Source organism: Callorhinus ursinus, unplaced genomic scaffold (assembly GCF_003265705.2).
Source record: "Callorhinus ursinus isolate GAN/ISIS: 27379988/994484 unplaced genomic scaffold, GSC_fseal_2.0 scaffold7, whole genome shotgun sequence".
NCBI lineage: Eukaryota > Metazoa > Chordata > Mammalia > Carnivora > Otariidae > Callorhinus > Callorhinus ursinus.
In genome coordinates this window covers 75,758,759-75,778,029 of record NW_027397069.1, presented here as the reverse complement: position 1 = coordinate 75,778,029, position 19,271 = coordinate 75,758,759, and the positions used below count along the sequence as shown (strand labels likewise).

General features: G+C 36.5%; 1 protein-coding gene across 4 annotated transcripts in view; it reads left to right on the top strand.

The window, feature by feature from the left end:
• MPHOSPH8 (M-phase phosphoprotein 8) overlaps positions 1 to 19,271 on the top strand; it is a 52,434-nt gene that overhangs the window by 14,586 nt on the left and 18,577 nt on the right. For all 4 annotated transcript variants that reach the window (XM_073894808.1, XM_073894807.1, XM_025875232.2 and 1 more), the window contains exons 3-5: positions 11,161 to 12,006; positions 13,443 to 13,542; positions 14,664 to 14,918. In XM_073894808.1, coding sequence (XP_073750909.1) covers positions 11,161 to 12,006; positions 13,443 to 13,542; positions 14,664 to 14,918 — 1,201 coding nt within the window. The remainder of the gene's footprint in view (positions 1 to 11,160; positions 12,007 to 13,442; positions 13,543 to 14,663; positions 14,919 to 19,271) is intronic.

Here is a 19,271-nt window from a genome sequence, read left to right as displayed (position 1 = left end):
TCATGTTTTATTTCATATTTCTTTTTTTTAGTATAATAAACTTCCTATAAATTTTACTGACATAAGGAATGTGCAGCAAAGAATTTACAAATAGGGGTGCCTGGGTGGCTTAGTCAAGTGTCTGCCTTTGGCTCAGGTCATGATCCCAGGGTCCTGGGATCTAGCCCCACGTTGGCTCCCTGCTCACTGGGGAGCCTGTTTCTCCCTCTCCCTCTTTCCCCCTGCCCTCCAAGCTCATGCTCTCTCTCTCTTGCTCTCTCAAATAAAGTCTTTTTAAAAAAATTACAAGTAATAAAATATATAGTATTCTGTATATTGTAAATTTTGTATAGCCAATTGATTCTCACAGAATGCTAAAATTGATTTTGCCAAACTCTTCCTTCTGTAGTCAATCTATGATCACAGTTGACAAACAAGTATAGTTTGGACATGTTGATTAATACTTTTCTTTTAGTTAAGAGTAAGGTGAAAGTGGGGAGGTTAAAAACATGTCAAAACTTTATTTGTTCATCCATGGTATGAGCATCTTGTTTTTGTGTGTCTTAGGAACATTTTTTTGTAGTATTCGTGTTGCTACTATAGATAATAATAATGATAATAATGATAATAGTAAACATAATTGTTTTAATCTGCATTATCAACATATTATGTCTGATTTTTCTGCTAATCGAAATAAGTCTTAGATCGTTTTATAAAGCTATAAATTTTAATCAATTAGAGATTATTCAGATCTGATTACCCAGGACTTTTGTTTTTCTCTTCTCCTCCCACTTTAGTTTTTAGCTACTTTATTGCTTTTTAGTAAACTCTTTCTGATGGTAAGGAAGGATTAAGAGATCAAAGGAGCGCAGATAAATTAAACTTTTTTTTAAAAAAGGCTTATTTATTTAGAAAGAGAGACTGTGAGCAGGGGGAGGGGCAGAAAGAGAGGAAGAGAGAGAATCCCAAGCAGTCTCCACACACACGATCAGTTAACATAGGGCTTAATCTCTCGGCCCTGAGATCGTGATCTGAGCTGAAGTCAAGAGTCTGATGCTTAACCGACTGAGCCACCCAGGTGCCCCAGATAAGTCAAACATCTATCATCAGCAGTTTGGAAAAAAATTTCATGGTGGTCTAGAGTGGGATATTATTAAAACAGATGCAAAAACTTGGAGTAAGGGTTTTCTTCTATTATTTTATCCTTGGTCCTCTTATTCCACAAATAATTGAATTGGATTTATGTATAAATCTTGTAAAAATTTCCCATTGTACTTTTCCATGTAAATTTTCTTTATAGCTTCTATTTATAAATTGAACCAACTCTTACTCAACTTTTTGCTTTTGCTTTTAGTTTTCTTTTTCATTAAAAATTATTGTAATTTTTTAGAATACTCGCAGAGCTTCTGGGACATAGAACTATATAGTGAAAATTTTTCACAAAAGAAGCCTCTGTTTTGAGGACTGAATGTTTATCTTCTTTCCCTACAATTTGAGTTTAACCAAAACAATATTAGGACCCAATTTTCACTGATTGTAGTGGTTGTTAATAATAATAGCAATAACAAGGCAGCTTGTATTTACTGAGCATTTATACTGTGTATGTGCCAAACACTGGATCACCACTTTATGTGGATTAAGATGAGAAACTGAGGTTTAGATAAGTAACCGTAGCTCAGGTTAATCAGTTAGTAATGGTAGAGCCAGGCAGTTACATTCTTAACCAGTATGGTAGGTTGCCTTTTAGTTTGGGCTATAGCTTGAAATCCATTGAGAGTAGTGGACTCAGTTTTTTAAATTTTTGTTATAGTGGCAAGGTCTTTTGTTTTGTTTTGTTTTTTAATTTTTTTTTTAAAGATTTTATTTATTTATTAGAGAGAGAATGAGAGATAGCACAAGAGGGAAGAGGGTCAGAGGGAGAAGCAGACTCCCCGCCGAGCAGGGAGCCCGATGTGGGACTCGATCCCGGGACTCCAGGATCATGACCTGAGCCGAAGGCAGTCGCTTAACCAACTGAGCCACCCAGGCGCCCAAGGTCTTTTGGTTTTTAAATTTCTAAGCAAAATCCTCGTTACTTTTAAATTTTTTGTAGAGGAAACCCTTTACAAAATGAGTTCACATTAAAGTAGAGACTTTTTTCCTCAAATTCTTTTGCTATACTTATACTTCACTTTTCTGGAATGGATGCCTATTCTTTCCTTTCCTATTTCTTTCCCTAAAAACACTCTCACAAACACAAATACATCTGTTTTACTAAGTGATAGGGTCTTATTACTCAAAAAATTTAGACTTTTTGATTGAATTTTTCCTTAAGTGTATTTCTCATTGTCCTGCAGAATACTAGCTTTATTGTCTCTTTTACTTTACCAAGCCTCTGGTTAAACCCTACTTGCAGCTCTTTTTCTTGATTTAAAATTATTGATAATGGTCTGAATGAGAATGATTGCTGATAGACTGGTGTGTTTAAGGTGTATTCTTAAGCTTATGAATCCTGTCCTACTTTTAGAAAGATATCTCTCCACCTGAGGGGTGCCTGGCTGGCTCAGTCAGTAGAGTATGCAACACTTGATCTTGGGGTTGTGAGTATGAGCCCTATGTTGGGTGTAAAGATTACTTAAAAATAGTGTTAAAAAAAAAAAAGAAAGATACTTCTTCACTTTTTTTTTTTTCTAAGCTCTCCTTACTATTTTATAAATAATTTAAAATTCTAGGGGCGCCTGGGTGGCTCAGTTGGTTAAGGGGCTGCCTTTAGCCCAGGTCATGATCCCAGGGTCCTGGAGTTGAGTGCCATGTCAGGCTCCCTGCTCAGTTGGGAGTCTGCTTCTCCCTCTACCCCCCTGCCCCCCGCTCATGATCTCTCTCTCAAATAAATAAATAAAATCTTTTTAAAAAATTTGAAATTCTAGGCACATTTTGAATCTGAAATTCAAAAATTCAAAATTTACATTTTAAAGACTGAAATTTCTATTTTCTATATCAGGTTAGCTTTCTCATGAATTCTCTCATCTGTTAAGTATTCCAGTATATTGCTGTGACTCTTTGACGTAAGGTCAGTGGATAGGAATATGGCAAAAATACAATTGGTCACTGATCTTTTTCCCCTTTAGCAAAATAGTTTTGCCATTCATATGCTTTTGTGATTCTTTTCACTGTAGATATAGAAATAGTCTGTAGGAGAAAATTGCTTTGTTCATCTCATCATCCGTGTTCATGCAAGCAACAAATATGTGTTTTCTATGAAAATTGATATATCCCAGTCACCAAAATTTTTGTCTTATGTAGGGGTTTCACCACAGTAGTATCTGTAAGAATATTTGATTTGTCACTTTTTCTATTTAAATCTAGGAGCATTGCTTGTTTAGGACTTAGTAAGCATCACAGAAATTAGAAATGGTTTCTTAAATAACCCCAAAAAGGGCACCTGGATGGCACAGTCAGGTGTCTGACTCTTGGTTTCAGCTCAGGTCATGATCTCAGGGTCGTGAGATCAAGCCCTGTATTGGGCTCTGCGCACAGTGAGGAGTCTGCTTGAGATTCTCTCTCCCTCTGCCCCTCCTGCTTGTGTTTTCTTTCTCTCTCTAAAATAAATAAATATTTTTAAAAAATAAATAAATGATCCCCAAAAATGGTTGTTAATGCTATTAATCAGAAAATATACATGATGTAGAAATGGTATTTGTTCATTAAAATACTTTTCAGCATTTAACATTTGGTTCCCTTTTTATCTTTTTTTTGACCAAAACTAAAAAAATTGAGTATTTTAAACTAAAAAAGATTGAGGTGCTGTTTATGTGTGATATGGTCTAGCCCTTTGTTTTTAATGGACAGATAATCTACAAATAAGGGAACCACTGGTCTGCCTTGAGCTTCGATGGCTGATATATGATAGTGAACCTCTGCTGCACTGCTTCAACATTTTACTATTTATACCTTTTTGGTTTTTTTCTTTTGTTTAGGGATAGCATTTTTAATAAATATAGTGTCTGATATGGTCCAGACTCTTATTTTTGAAGAATTTTATTAAGGAAAATTTGAACATACAAAACTGGGAAGGTCAGTGTCATGAGAGTTCGTTCATCACCAGTGTCAGTTATTACCAGTACTTGGCCATTCTTCCTTTTTCTGTCCACTGCTCTCCCTCTCGCTTTGTATTCGCTAGGATTTTTTTAATTTTTTTTTTTTTTTTTTAGAGAGAGGAGGAGGTTGGGGGGAGGACTAGAGGGAGAGAGAGAATCCCAAGCAAGCTCCAAGACAAGAACCCGATGTGGGGCTCGAGCCCATGACCCCGAGATCATGACCTGAGCTGAAATCAAGAGTCGGATGCTTAACCAACCAACTGAGTCACCCAGGTACCCCTATTTGCTAGAATATTTTCAAGCAAATTTGAGATTTGAAAAAGGTCTACACATCATGTATCATTGATAATCTTACTCTAAGCTTTTTCTTCCCCATGTTTATTTGATGAAGAAACCACATCATTTTCTGCAGAATTTCCTATGTGCTGGGTTTGGCTGAGTGCATGGTGGTATTTAACACGTTCCTCTAGCCCCATATTTCTGTAAACTGGTAGCTAGATATGGAGGCATGATTACATTTACATTCAGGTTTATTTATTTTGCAAGGATAGTTGTAAGTGGTATTCACCTCCTGCACATCAGAAAGCACATGATGTTTAGTTGACTCCCTTACAGTGGGGTTAATACAGTCATTGAAATTAGGTGTTTTCAGTCTGATCCTTCATTAGAAAACTCCCAACTTTTCATGTGTAGGTTTTAGGAGCCATTGATCATTGCCTAGAACCATTTTCTCATTAGAGGGTAGAAAATAGTGATTTTCTAATTCTGTCATTCATCCCTCTGTGTCTATTAGCAGGAGTTCTGGAGACACCGTGGTCATGGTTCTGAAATGGGGAGACACTGCTGGCAGGGAGAGGTGAAGACTGAATTAAGGTAGCATAGTTTGGAGAACTGATTCCACATTGCACAGGATTTAGTGACCGATCTGATCTAGGGAGAAGCAGAGTCAGAGATGATTAAGGTTACTCATTTGGGGACCCAGACAAATGACGGTATTACTTAGGGAACAGATACAGTTTTGAACACTTTAGATTTTAGTTACTGGTTTGTCATCCAAGTGAAGATGTCCAGTTTCTCATTGGAAATATTGGTCTGAGTTGAAAAGAAAGATTTGGGCTGGAAATGTAGATTGGATGATTTGTGGAGAGTACAAGATAGTGTTTATTACCATGTTCCAAGTAATAATATGATTGTTAAGTATTCTGAAAAAAGAATTCAGAGTTTTGTAATTCTTGTTTGAAATTTTTTTTGCAGTAGTTAATCATACACCTACCAAGATGAAATTTGTTCGTCCTGTTTGCCCCCATACCCCACCCTGCACCCTTTTCCCTTTCACCAGTGGGAACAATTTAAATAAGAGCAGGCTGTATCATTTGGAAATGAGGAGGTCAACACCAACCAGTCTTATGTTCAATCAGCCAACATATTAATCATCATTAATTTTTGACGTAGCGTTCAACGACTCATTAGTTGTGTGTAACACCCAGTGCTCATCACAACACGTGCCCTCCTTAATACCCATCGCCCACCTACCCCATCTTCTCACCGCCCCTCCCCTCTGTAACCTTCAGTTTGTTTCCCAGAGTCTCTTATGGTTTGTCCCCCTCTCTGATTTCTTCCCATTCAGATTTCCCTCCCTTCCCCTGTGGTCCTCCACGCTATTCCTTATATTCCACAGATGAGTGAAACCAAATGATAATTGTCTTTCTTTACTTGACTTATTTCACTTCTACCATTTGCATTGACATGGATGGAACTGGAGAGGATTATGCTATGTGAAATAAGGCAAAATGTTTTTTAAGATGAAGGAAGTCAGTTGTAAACTCTTTAGGATGGAGGGAAAATTGAAATAGCAGAAGTCATTAAGTACTCTTTCACAGAAATTGCTTGAAGCAAAAGGGTAGCTTTTGGTTGAGAGAATGACAACTGAAGCACTTGAGAGCAGGTTGCAGACTTGAAGTCCTCAGTGCGTATTTCGTATTTCATAACAACAAAGACATTCTCCTGCATTGTTACACTCAGGGAACTTTAAATTAGCAGTGTGCCCTATCAGTAGCAGTACCTCAGCAATACTGTTAACCTATTATACAGCTAAGATGCAGCTACATTCATCTGGATTTCCCCATTTGTCCTGGGATGTCCTTTGTTGCTTTCTGTCATGCAGTGCATTTAGTTTCATGTCTTTCTGGTTTTGTTTCATCTAGAACAGTTCCATAGCCTGTTTTCCTTTTTTCGTCTTTTATGATGTGGATCTTTTAAGAATCCAGACCAGTTCAGGGCACCTGGGTGGCTGAGTCAGTTAAGCGTCTGCCTTCAGCTCAGGTCATGATCCTGGGGTCCTGGGATCAAGCCCCGCATTGGGCTCCCTGTTCAGGGGGAGTCTGCTTCTTCCTCTGCCTGTCACTCCCCCTGCTTGTGCTCTCTCTCTGATAAATAAATAAATAAAATCTAAAAAAAAAAAAAAGAATCCAGACCAGTTGTTTCATAGAAAGTTCTTCATATTGTAATTAGATGAATGATAATTAGTGTGAAGTCACAAATAGTGGGTTTTTTTCTAAATTGGAATTAGATGGTTTCTTTCCTGGTGATTAGATTCAGTGTGAACATTCTGACAAATGTATTATATAGGTAATTACATGATGGCAAGAGATGTATGATATGTCAATTATCCCATTTATTGCTGGTGTTAAATTATAATTTTATGATAAAGTGAGGCCCATTTTTTTCCCTCTCTTTTTAAAGGTACGTTTTTCCTTTTAAAATAACATGAGGGAGCCTGGGTGGCTCAGTTGGTTAAGCGACTGGTCATGATTCTGGAGTCCCAGGATCGAGTTCTGCATCGGGTTCCCTGCTCAGTGGGGAGTCTGCTTCTCCCTCTGACCCTCCCCCCTCATGCTCGCTCTCTCGAATAAATAAAATCTTTAAAAATAAATAAAATAATAACATGATAATAAATATCCTAATGATAAGTAATATTTGAGACTGAGAATCTCTTGTTCCCCAACAGCCTCTCACCCCATGATTTTAAAGTACCTTGATGCTTCTTGCCTCAATTAGTTATTCCTGTGGTGGTTACAAATACTGATTTTTCTAATTCTGTTATTGTATATTTTTTGTTTGTATTTTATAAAGAACAGCTCCTCCCTCCCCGAAATTTTTTTTATTATCAGTACACACTCCTGGAATTGTTTTATTCATCAGTCATCCATTGCTGTTGTTATTCATGTTGATGCTAAAATGGTTCCAAATTTGGCTAGTAGGAGCCCCTTCAAGGCAGCTCTTGTGTCCTTTTGATGTTTCCCTTTCTGTTTTGAGCGCATCATTTCTTCTGACAAGGTGTTCAGTGTTACCATGTTTCCTACTCCATCCCTAGTATTAACCACTTCTCCAAGGAATCCTGATTCTTTGTAAAGAGGGATAGGATTAAAATCCAAGATGTAGGGGCGTCTGGATGGCTCAGTCAGTTAAGCTCTGCCTTCGGCTCAGGTCATGATCCCAGGGTCCTGGAATCGAGCCCCGCATCAGGCTCCCTGCTCAGCGGGAAGCCTGCTTCTCCCTCTCCCACTCCCTCTGCTTGTGTTCCCTCTCTCGCTTGTCTCTCTCTGTCAAATAAATGAATAAACTCTTAAAAAAAAAAAACAAGATGTACTTATTACTACTGGGGTATGATTACTTCTAGGCCCTTTAAGTAGCCAGAGCTAAAGGAAAAAATATGTCATAAATTCGTATGGGTATCTGTAATTTCAGTCCATGACCTCAGGGTTTCCACTCATTCTACCTGGCCATAGTCTGTTTCTCTTTTCCTACTGTGAGAACTCTGGTTCCCACCAATGTTATATATACTCATTACTCAGTCCTACAAAAATGAGAAGTTAGTTTCAGATTTACTACACCCATCCTATTGTAAAACTCCAAATTTATTTGCAGTTCTTTTTGTCCCTAGTAAGCATATGCACTGAGGATGTTTAGCATTCAAAAGTTCTTTGGATTGATTTTTTTCTTTTCGGTGGTTATGTTATCAATTTGATAAACAGGTTTTTTTGGTTGTTAATTAGTACCTATCTTCTTGCTGCGTTCCCTTTCCCTCCATATCCTATTTGAAGTACTGTCCCTTTACTCTCAGTTTAGAACTATAAGGCAATCAGCAAGACTACTATGTACTGTTCAGTATTTTCTCACCATTCTCTCCCCATTATTTTGATAGCTGCTCTATTATCAAGAGTATTAGTGACTGTTACATACTGTACTCTCTTATAGCCATCATTCAGTCTTAATTCTAAAAGCAGGTATCTATTTAATAGTTTCTACCTGTCTTTATTTTGATGTCTATCCAGTCATAATTGGGTATCTGAAGCTCATTCTTTAGTATAGTGGTTCTCAAAGTGTGGACTCCAGGCCAGAAGTATCAGTTATCCTCATCTGGGAATGTGTTAGAAATGCAGTCTCTGGGCTGCAACATCGTTGGATAGAGCGACCAGCTGCCTGTGTTTTTGGGGTTTCTTGGTTGTGGGTTTTTTTTTTTTTTTAAGATTTTATTTTATTTTAGAGATAGAGCAGGGGGAGGGAGAGTACAGAGCCCAACACAGGGCTCAATCCCATGATCCTGAGATCATGGCCTGAGCCAAAATCAATAGTTGGACACTTAACCGACTGAGCCATGAAGGCACCCTATGCCTGTGTTTTGATAAAGCCCTCCAGCATTCTGATGCATGCTAAGGTTTTAGAACCACCTCTGTAGTAGAAGGGCTCATGAGAAAAATATTCCTAGAGTTCTTGTATTTCATAATAGTTGTTGGCAGTCTTTATATTGAAAGCCAGTTTGACTGAATATAAATTCTTGGCTCACATTTTCTTTTGTTGAATATCTTAATGTGTTATTTTGTTGTTATCTGGCATAAAGCACTACTCTCTAAAGATGGATCTGAATTTCTTCTAAGTGACTTGGTCTTTTTGTGTGATGCCTCAAAATTTTTGTTTATTTTCTCTACTGTTTTGTAGGCGTATCTTTCTGGCTTGCTTTTATTGTTTTAGAGTACTCTATTCCTTGGTCTGTTTTTTCTTATAACAAGTTAGTAAAATATTTTACCCTAATTTTCTGCTGTTTATATTGATATGAAATTACTTTTTCTGATGTTTTGGAAGGCAAAAGAAGAGAATAAGATAATTTTTTTTTTTTAGTTTAATGGCTCCTGAGCAGTTTATTATTTTTATGAAGGGTTAAAAAATACGGCCTTAGACTTAATGAGATTTTTTTTTCTGGCTTTGGTTTTACCCTGCCTCACTTTCTGCCCCCCTCCCCCTAATATCTGAATCTTCTCTTTTCTTTGTTTCTATTTTTCCTGTCCTACTTTATTTAGAATCTAATCTCAGCAGTTTCTCCTCATTTTGGGGCTTTGTCATGAAAGTCCTGGAAGAGAGAGACCATTGGCAGTTACTTTTGAGAGTTCACAGGACCTGGCCCGGGCCAGCCCTTCACATGTCCACAGACACCTGCAGTCACCCTGTGCATGTACAGGTTCTGCCCCTTCCTTCTACTCTTCTCAGGTTGACCTGTCAGTCTTTGTAGTGATTTCTCCCATTTGCTTTCTCCTGTGTAGGTATTCATGACAGTCTTATAGCTGTTAGTAGTTTGTCCCCATACCTGTATTTTGGGGTTCACTGGGATACTATGCTATTTAATTTTGTTGTAGATATTGTCTGTGGGGGCTTGGTTTTGCTATCCTACTAGCTTTGTCTTTTTATTTATTATAATTTTTTTAGTAAACTCTATACCCAACATGGGGCTTGAACTTATGACCTTAAGATCAAGAGTCACATGCTCTACCAACTGAGCCAACCAGGTACCCCATAGCTCTTTTTATAAAGCAGTTCAGGGAGATTCAAAAAGTTAAGCCAGTTCCACCATACTCTCACTATCTTGTGATAGTGATGATCATTTCTTAGACACTACAGGAAAAATGGGGGGTTTTAAATTACATTTTTTAAAGATTTTATTTATTTTGTACAGAGAGAGAGAGAGCATCAGAGGGAGAGGGAGAAGCAGAATACCCACTGAGCAGGGGGCCTGATGTGGGACTCATCCCAGGACCCTGGCCAGGATCATGACCTGAACCAAAGGCAGACGCTTAACCAACTGAGCCACCCAGGCGCCCAGGAAAACGTTTTTAAAATGTCCCTATCTTCCCTCTCTTTCCACCCCCATGTCACTTAGAAGAAAAGACTTTGGGGAAATGGGAACTGAAAATACTTTGCATAGTGTTTTTGTGTCTATTATAAATTTTTTTTTAAAGTTGGTCTTTTTTTTAAGATTTTATTTATTTATTCATAAGAGACAGAGAGAGAGAGGCAGAGGGAGAAGCAGGCTTCCCGCTGAGCAGGGAGCCCGATGTGGGACTCGATCCCAGGACTCTGGGGTCATGACCTGAGCCAAAGCCAGACGCTTAACCAACTGAGCCACCCGGGCTCCCTATTATAAATACTTCTAAGGTGTGGATTTTTTTGTTTGTTTGGGTTTGGTTTTGGTTTTTTTGTTGTTGTTGATAGCATTTAAAAATATATTTTCCACAGGAGGTATTTCAGGTTATAACACAAATCAAATCAATTGGGGAAGTAAGATTTGTGTGCAGTCTTGCCCATTCCATGTGTAACTAACTGAAATACAACGGCACCTTTAAGGATATCTAGGATCTAGTCTTTAAAAACCTTGCATTTGGAGTGGTAACTACTTTTTTGGCAGGCAAGAAAGTCTGTACAAATTACTTGCTTGGTGTTTTTGGAAAATTTGAACTTCAAATCATATAAAATACACCATACATAAAGCTTTTATTGTTCATTTCTGCTTTAGTTTGGGACCTTCAGCGACACTAACATTTTTTTGTCACTGTGTTTATCCGCTTATTTAAAATGAGACTCACCGTCATCGCCAAGACCTATTTGCTAAATCAGAGACATAAGTAATATACAACTTCAATTTAGATAAATAATTATAAGAAGTTGAGAAACTGCTTGAAAATAAAAACATTTCTACCAGATTTCATTAGTACTACTTTTCAAAACCTTTAAATTGCTCTGTTAATGACTATTAAGTCTTTTTTATATTTTGTAGAGACTGTCCTTAAATAATGACATATTTGAGGCAAATTCTGATAGTGATCAGCAAAGTGAGACAAAAGAAGATACTTCTCCGAAGAAGAAAAAGAAAAAATTAAGGCATAGAGAAGAGAAAAGCCCAGATGATATGAAAAAGAAAAAAGCAAAGACTGGGAAACTAAAAGATAAATCCAAACCAGACCTGGAGAGCTCCTCTGAAAGTTTAGTTTTTGATTTAAGGACAAAGAAAAGAATTTCAGAAGCCAAAGAAGAATTAAAGGAATCCAAAAAGCCCAAAAAAGAGGATGCAAAAGAAACTAAGGAATTAAAGAAAGTTAAAAAGGGTGAAATAAGAGATTTAAAGAATAAATTAAGAGAAGATTCCAAAGAAAACAAAAAAACAAAAAAAGAGAAATGTTTTGAATCTCAGTTGGAATCTGAATCAAGTATACTTAATGACTCCTCTTTTCAAGAAGACGACAATGAAGATTTACACTCGGACAACAGAGAAGAGAAACAGAAGACTAAAAGCGTAAAAGATAAAGCAGGGCAAGATGCAGTTCAAGATGTTTTTGATAAACAGCCAGATGGCTTTCTGAGTGCTGATGAGGATGCAGATGTCAAAGCAAAGAGAAAAAGAAAGAAACTGAGAAAGACTGAGGAACTTAAAGAGAGCAAAACACTAGAAAACAGGAACCTTTTCCTAGAGAAGAAAACTATATATAAGAAGCAAAGGAATCAGGACAAAGGCAAAAGCACCACAGAGTTAGATAAGTTGCCACCTGCACCTGTCCAGACACAAAAGAGTTCAAGAGCAGGTGTGGAAGAGAGAGGCCTCTGGTCCCCTGACTCAGGTGGGGAGGTAAGTACTCTGGGGATTGGTTGAAGGGCAGTCAGAATCTCACAGAATACAGAAATGTTCAGGTCAAGCTGCCACTCTTTTTGAGTGGTCAAGAAATTTCACAAAACAAAGAGGAAACAGTGAAACAAACTATAAGAATAATTTTCCTGTGGTTAGGGAGTTACACTTAATATGTGACTAGAATGAGCGGTTATAATTGCTTTTTTTAAGATTACAACTAGAAAATTCAGGACTAATTTGTGAACAAAAGGATTTTTTTAGGGGTACTCAGCTGGTATGTAGCACTGTGTAGTAATGCTGAAAATAAGCTTCTTCATCAGCTTAGCTTTTCCTTACTTGATATTTTTCCCCTTCTGTCTTAATATACTATTTTTTACTTAAATAATATACACCAATATTTATAAGCCTTTTAAATCTTAAAAAGTGTTTAAGAGGATTTTATCCCATTATTATAAAAATTATTTTTATGTGGTTTTTCAAAATTAAATATTTTCCACATTATGAAAGTATTCATATATGCAATATTTATCAAGGGCTATGAAAAGATCTTTTTTTTCATCCATTCTTTGTAGATTTATCTTAAGGAAATCATTTTAAAGGGGGGAAAAGCTAGGTATAGAAAGATATTTATGGCAGTGTAGTTTCACTAAAACTAATGCCAGTCAAACTAAATGTCTAGCCACGAGGGAAATGATTAAGAAAATGTTGTTGCATCAACTTTGGGTGTTATCTCTTTATTGAAATACTAATTATGAGGTCAATGTAGCAAAAATAGAAAAGTTTTTAAAATGTTAAGCTGAAGAAAATTATACATATGAACTCAGTCTTGTAAAAATATCTGTGCAGTGTAAATAAAGGAAAATGAATTTTTTAAAGATTTGTAATTTATTTGACAGAGGGAGACACAGTGAGAGAGGGAACACAAGCAGGGGCCATGGGAAAGGGAGAAGCAAGCTTCCCACTGAGCAGAGAGCCCGATATGGGGCTCCATCCTAGGACCCTGGGATCATGACCTGAGCCGAAGGCAGATGCTTAATGACTGAGCCACCCAAGCACCCCAAGGAAAATGAATTTTAAACAACAAAATTATGTAAATTTCCAAAGATCAGAAGGGAGAATGTGGAGAAATAAAAATAGTGGTGTTTGGTTAGTAGGACTATGGGAGAATTTTTTTGGAATTTATTTTTAATAATGAAAAAATATTTAGAATGAGGTGTTGGGTTTTGAATTTAGTATCCTGTAAATCATCACGGTTGAGGGATAATCTTGATTGAGGAAGCAGTTGATGTGAAAAAAGATTTAATAATTAGTGGTTATGTGCCATAGTACCCAAAATGCAGCCACTGATACCAGGAACCTGCGTTTTCCAATTTTCAGATATATAATGTCAGTTCTTTCTGTCTTCTTGTTTTGTGTCTTTCATTTGTCTCTTGTAGGAGAAAGAGATAAAAAAAAATGAACTCAAAGAAAAAAACCAAAAAAGGCATGATTTGGACAAGGAAGAAAAAGGCCGTAAAGAGCCAAAGGGATTAAAGAGTGAGTGTGAATACTAACATTTTATCATTTACCATTGTCATCTTTTATACAAAGAATTTAATTTACTGTGAAGACAATCTCTCTTTTCTAACTTGCAAATTAGAAAATTTCATTCACTGGAGAATTTAGAACTTTATGCTACTTTTATTTAAACAGTTACTTTAGTTTATTGTATCATAGTTCATATTGTTTCTATAATTAATTTTTTCTCTTCTGTTCACTTTGTTGTTTCTCCTTTTGATGGAGTACACTAGAATTATAGAGATTCTGTAAATTAGTTGTGGTAGAAAAGTAAATGTCTCCATTTATAGTGGATGCTGAATGAGACAAACTACTGTTAATACATGTGTGTATTTAGCTCTGGGTCATTTGTATAAATATAATATTGAACATAAATTTTGGATCAGAAGGATACAACATTGAGAATCTGTGACACGTCAATACTAGCATTAAGTACTTTATAAAACATTCACCGTTACAGTATTTGAATAAAACCCCAATGGATAGTTTAGTTCTTGTACCAAAAGTACTTGGAACACATGCTCTCATGAAGCAATGATTCTAAGAGATAGATTATTTTTACCTAGTTTTTCTCCCAAAAGCTGCATATAGCTGAGGGTAATATTCAAAGTAGAACTGCCCACAACTGCTAAATAGCTGCCTACAACTGTATCTGAAGTTAACCTTGCACAAAAGTGATTCCTGATGGTGAGTGGGGGAGACAGAAGGGTGCCAGCACACTGACCAGGAATCATTTTTGTGCAAGGTTAACTTCAGGATACAGTTGTAGGCAGTTGTTTTAGCAGAAGGACAGTGGTGGCATGACTAGGATTATTTTGAGATTGACTGTCTTCAGTAGGCCTTTGTCAAAACTGGGAGTAGTTCTGAACACTTAATTAACAGCCATTCACTTTAGAGACCCTTTCTAAATATTGAGCAGCCAATAGAAAGGCCAGTTGAAATAACTTCATGGCTTTGAATAGTAAATCTGATCATGCTTTATAACCAAGGCAAATATTAGTAAAAATTTCAAAAATAACTGTTTCCTTAACACCCAGATTTTCTTTTGGTTACAACAGAAATTTGTGACTCATTTATTCTCAATTTTATTTTTTCACCAGCATTTAAGGAAATCAGAAATGCATTTGATTTACTTAAATTAACTCCAGAAGAAAAAAATGATTTTCCTGAGAATAATCGGAAAAGAGAAGAAATACTAGATTGTAAAATCACAGAAGATCACAAAACCAAGGAAAACAAGCAGTTACTTAAAGAAAGGAGAAATACAAGAGATGAAACTGATACTTGGGCATATATAGCTGCAGAAGGTGATCAAGAGGTTCTAGACAGTATGTGCCAAGCAGATGAGAGTTCTGGTATGTGTGTAGTCATTTTGCAGTATTTTTTCAGGGTAAATGCACCATATTATTTCACTCTCCTTATTCTTCTCTCCCAGCATAATTCTGGTCAGAAAATAATGGAGTAGATTTTAGTGATCTCCTGACAATTTTTAATACATTTTTATAAAATTGAAGACTTAAGTCATTCTGTGATTTCTAAATTCATTAAACAAATATTTTCTGAGTTCCTATACTGTGCTCAACACATTTAGAAATTATAAAGATTTTGGTTTTCTACATTACCTACTCTTGCCAAGCAGTCTGTTTCTATAGCTTACTAGATTTCTTTCAGAAAATTATCAAATACAGGCTTATTTGTATTCTGCCCTTTTAATTTTGCAGTAACACTTGATAAATAAGATTATATTATAAATGCTGTCCTTGGGGATGTTGGAATGGGCTGCCAAGGAGGGGAGAATCATGTGTAGAATCAGAGTACAATAGCTGTAGGGAAGAGTAATAAAAAGAGTGGTGTGTGTGTGTATAAAACTAGGACAGAATAAACAAAAGAGGTTAACCTGATAAAAACCTGATAAAATTATTTGTGAATCTTGAGAAATACTTGAAGAGAATTTTTAAAATATTTCAAAATACATGGCAGGCTAGATACTCTGGGTGACTCTCATACTGCAGAACAACTAGATTCTGAATACTGGGTAAAACATGCTTTTTGATACATTGCTGAGCTTGCTGGAAATTGGGACACTTTCTAGGAGGAGTAGATAAGAGGGAGGAAAGAGGTTACCCACAGGGCAAATGCCAATAGCAGCACTCCTGTTGGGATATTAAACATTAAGGAACAGATAGTAGGTATTGGTTGCAAACTCAGAATTTCCCTGGTTGAAATCTAAAACCAGCCCCGGTATAGGGAGTGCAGGAAATGACCAAAGGAAGACGCTGGCCATTCCAGATTGATAGGTAGCAGGTTTAATAAACAAGGGAACTTATATACGAAGCTTGCCTTGGTTGGCCACAAGATGAGTAGATCAATCTGTGCACGTGCACACACACACCCCTCCTCCTGAATCTTAGAACTTTATATAGAGGCTTTAACTGAGTTCAGTCATATATTTAGTCCAGATGGTCTCAGCAACACCTTATATTCTCAAGGCATGTCCTTGAAATAGCTCCTGTTTGGGAATGGTGGGTACATTCTAAGGAGACACCTCCGATTGCTCAGGTCCAGCCTGTGGGTCAACCCAAAGTCACATCCTCTTGATGACCTCCACCAATAGTAAAGAGCATCAATAAAGCCAGAGGTTGGTTCATTGATAAGACTAATAGGCACGCTTCCAGCAAAAGTGATTATGGAGAAAAAAGGACGGTTACACAAACAATATTTCCAGTGAAGAAAGAGACGTGCTTATAGATTGTGTCCAGATTAAAAAGACAATTTTCTGAGCAATTTTTTACCAATAAATTTGAAAACAGAATGAGATGGGAAAATTCCTGGAAAAAATATAGTTTAATAAAACTGACCCAAGAGGAAATACAAAAATTGAATAGTTTTATAACTATTAAATAAAGAATGTGAAATAGTAATTTAAAATAACCTTAAAAATTTAACACTAGCACAGATAGTTTCATATGCAAGAGCTTACCAAACTTATAAAAAGGTATTCCTAAAAATAAAGAATACTAACTCGTTCTATAGGCCTATCATAATTTCAGAACCATAATGAGACAATAACTTTGTTAGAAAGGAAAATGATAGGCCAAGCTTATGTAAATATCCCAAACAAAACATTAGCAAATTGAATCCAGCTGTATATAAAAACATAACCTCTTATGATCAAGTTAGGTGTTCCTAGGAATTCACTGTGTAAAGGAGAAACTGATTCAAGAACATTCTTGATTTTTAAAAAACAAAACCTAGCAAACTATGAATAAAAGGAAGCTTTCTTAAATTAGTAAAACATTAAACCTTTGGCAAACATCCGTCACCACTGTTATTCAACATTATTCTGAGGTCTACCCAGTCCAGTAAGACAGTGAAAAACAAAAGATATAAGCATTGGGAAGGAAGCCTCCCCCCCCCCCCGCAAAGCTTTTCATTATCAGATGTTATATATATAAAAAACTCAATCCACAAAGTTTTAGAAATGTTAAATGTTTAGCAAGGTGACTGGATATAAGACCAGTATACAAAAGTTAACTACAGTTCTCTATATTTCTATACAGTGTGCATTTCTGCATACATTTCTACATAAATAATATAATCTTAAAAAGTTAATTTTCAGTAAAAAAAAATAAGCATTGACGAGGATGTGGAGAAAAAGGAACCTTTGTGAACTGTTGGGGGAATATAAGTTGGTACAGCCTCTGTCGAAAACAGTATGGAGGTTCTTCAGAAAATTAAGAAAAAATACCATATGACGCAGTAATTCCACTGCTGGGTATACCCAAAGAAAAGGAAAACACTAATTCGAAAAGATATATACATCTCTATGTTTATTGCAACATTATTCATAATAGCTAAGATTTGGAAGCAACCCAGTTGTCCCATCAATGGATGAATGGATAAAGAAGCTGTGGGGTGTGTACACACACACACACAAACACACACACACTCACTCAATATAATATTACTCGACCATGAAAAAGAATGAGATTTGCAACAGCATGGATGGACCTACAGGGTATTACACTAAGTGAAATAAGTCAGAGAAAGACAACCCCCATATGATATCACTTGTATGTGGAAACTAAAAAAACAAATGAATACACAAAAAGCAGAAACTGATCCATAAATACAGAGAACAAACTGTTGGTTGCCAGGGGGGTGGGGATAGGAGAAAGGGCAAAATGGGTGAAGGGGAGTGGGAGATACAGGCTTCCAGTTATGGAATGAATAAGTCACCAGGATAAAAGGTAGACAGCATAGGGAATATAGTCAATGATATGTAATAGTGTTGTCTGCTGACAAATGGGAGCTACACTTGTGGTGAACATAGCACAAGGTATAGAGTTGTTGAATCACTATGTTGTACACCTGAAACTAGTGTAACGTGTCAACTATGCTTCAATTAAAAAAAGGTAGGGAGATGAGAAAATTAATTTTCAATAGCAACACATTTAAAAGATTGCTAAGAATATTGTATATGAAGATCTGTAAGACCTATATGGAGAAAATTATAAAAACTTTTTGAAAGTTATTAAAATTTATACCATTTTATTAATAAACACAATATTATAAATTTGCCATTTTCTTCAAGTTGGTCTGTAGTGTCACTGTGGTTCCAGTCAACTTCCCAACATAATTTTTCATGGAATTTATAAACACCAATTCTGAAATGTATGTGGAAGACTAACCAAAAGCCAAAACCAGTTACCCCAGTAGTAATCAAAACCTGCTATATAAAACTGTAGAACTAGATACAGTATTTACTTTGCACAGGGAAGTTTAGATTAGTTAATCGAGTAGAGCCCTCAGACTAGGACCCTTGCAGATGTGGAAACTAGATAGATGGTAAGTGGCAACACAGATCTCTGGGAAAGATAAGTTCTTTATAGATGGTGTGAGGATACTTGGTTATCCATGTGGCAGAAACCATACACAAAAACCAAATTCTGATGTATTAAGGCCTTAAATATAAAGAGGACTGTTAGGTATTTGGAGGATAAAGGATCATATCTTTAAGATCTTGGAGGTAGGGAAGGATTTCTGAAATGATGCAAAAAAGTACCATAAAAGAAAAGACTGATAATTGACTGCAAAACAGTTCCATTCATCAAAGTTCCCATTAAAAGTGAAAAAAACAAAGGATTGGTACTCAAAATATGTAAAGAATTTCTTCAGTATGATACTGTATTAATTAGGACTCTCCAGAGAAATAGAATCAACAGGATGTATATAAAAGGTTTGTTATGAGGAATTGGCATGTGTGATTATGAAGGTTTAGAATAGTCTCACAACCTGCCATTTGCAGTGTAGACCCAGGAAAGCTGGTAGTGTAATTTCAGTCTGAGTCCAAAGGCCTGAGAACCACAGAGCTGATGGTGTAAGCCCTGAAGTCCAAAGGTCCAAGAACCCGGATTCCTGATGTCTTAAGGCAGAAGATGGAGGTCCCAGCTCAAGAAGAGAATCTCTCTTCCTGTGCAATGCAGAGGATTAGGTGATGCCTGCCCATACTGATGAGGGCAGATCTTCTTTAGCTCATTCTATTGATTAAAATGCTAATCTCCCAGAAAGGCCCTCAGAGACATACCCAGAAATGTTTTACCCACTATCTGGGCATCCCTTAGTCCAGTCAAGTTGACACACAAAATTAGCCGTCGTAGATACCAATTTCTTCTTTTTTTTTTTTTTTAAAGATTTTTATTTATTTA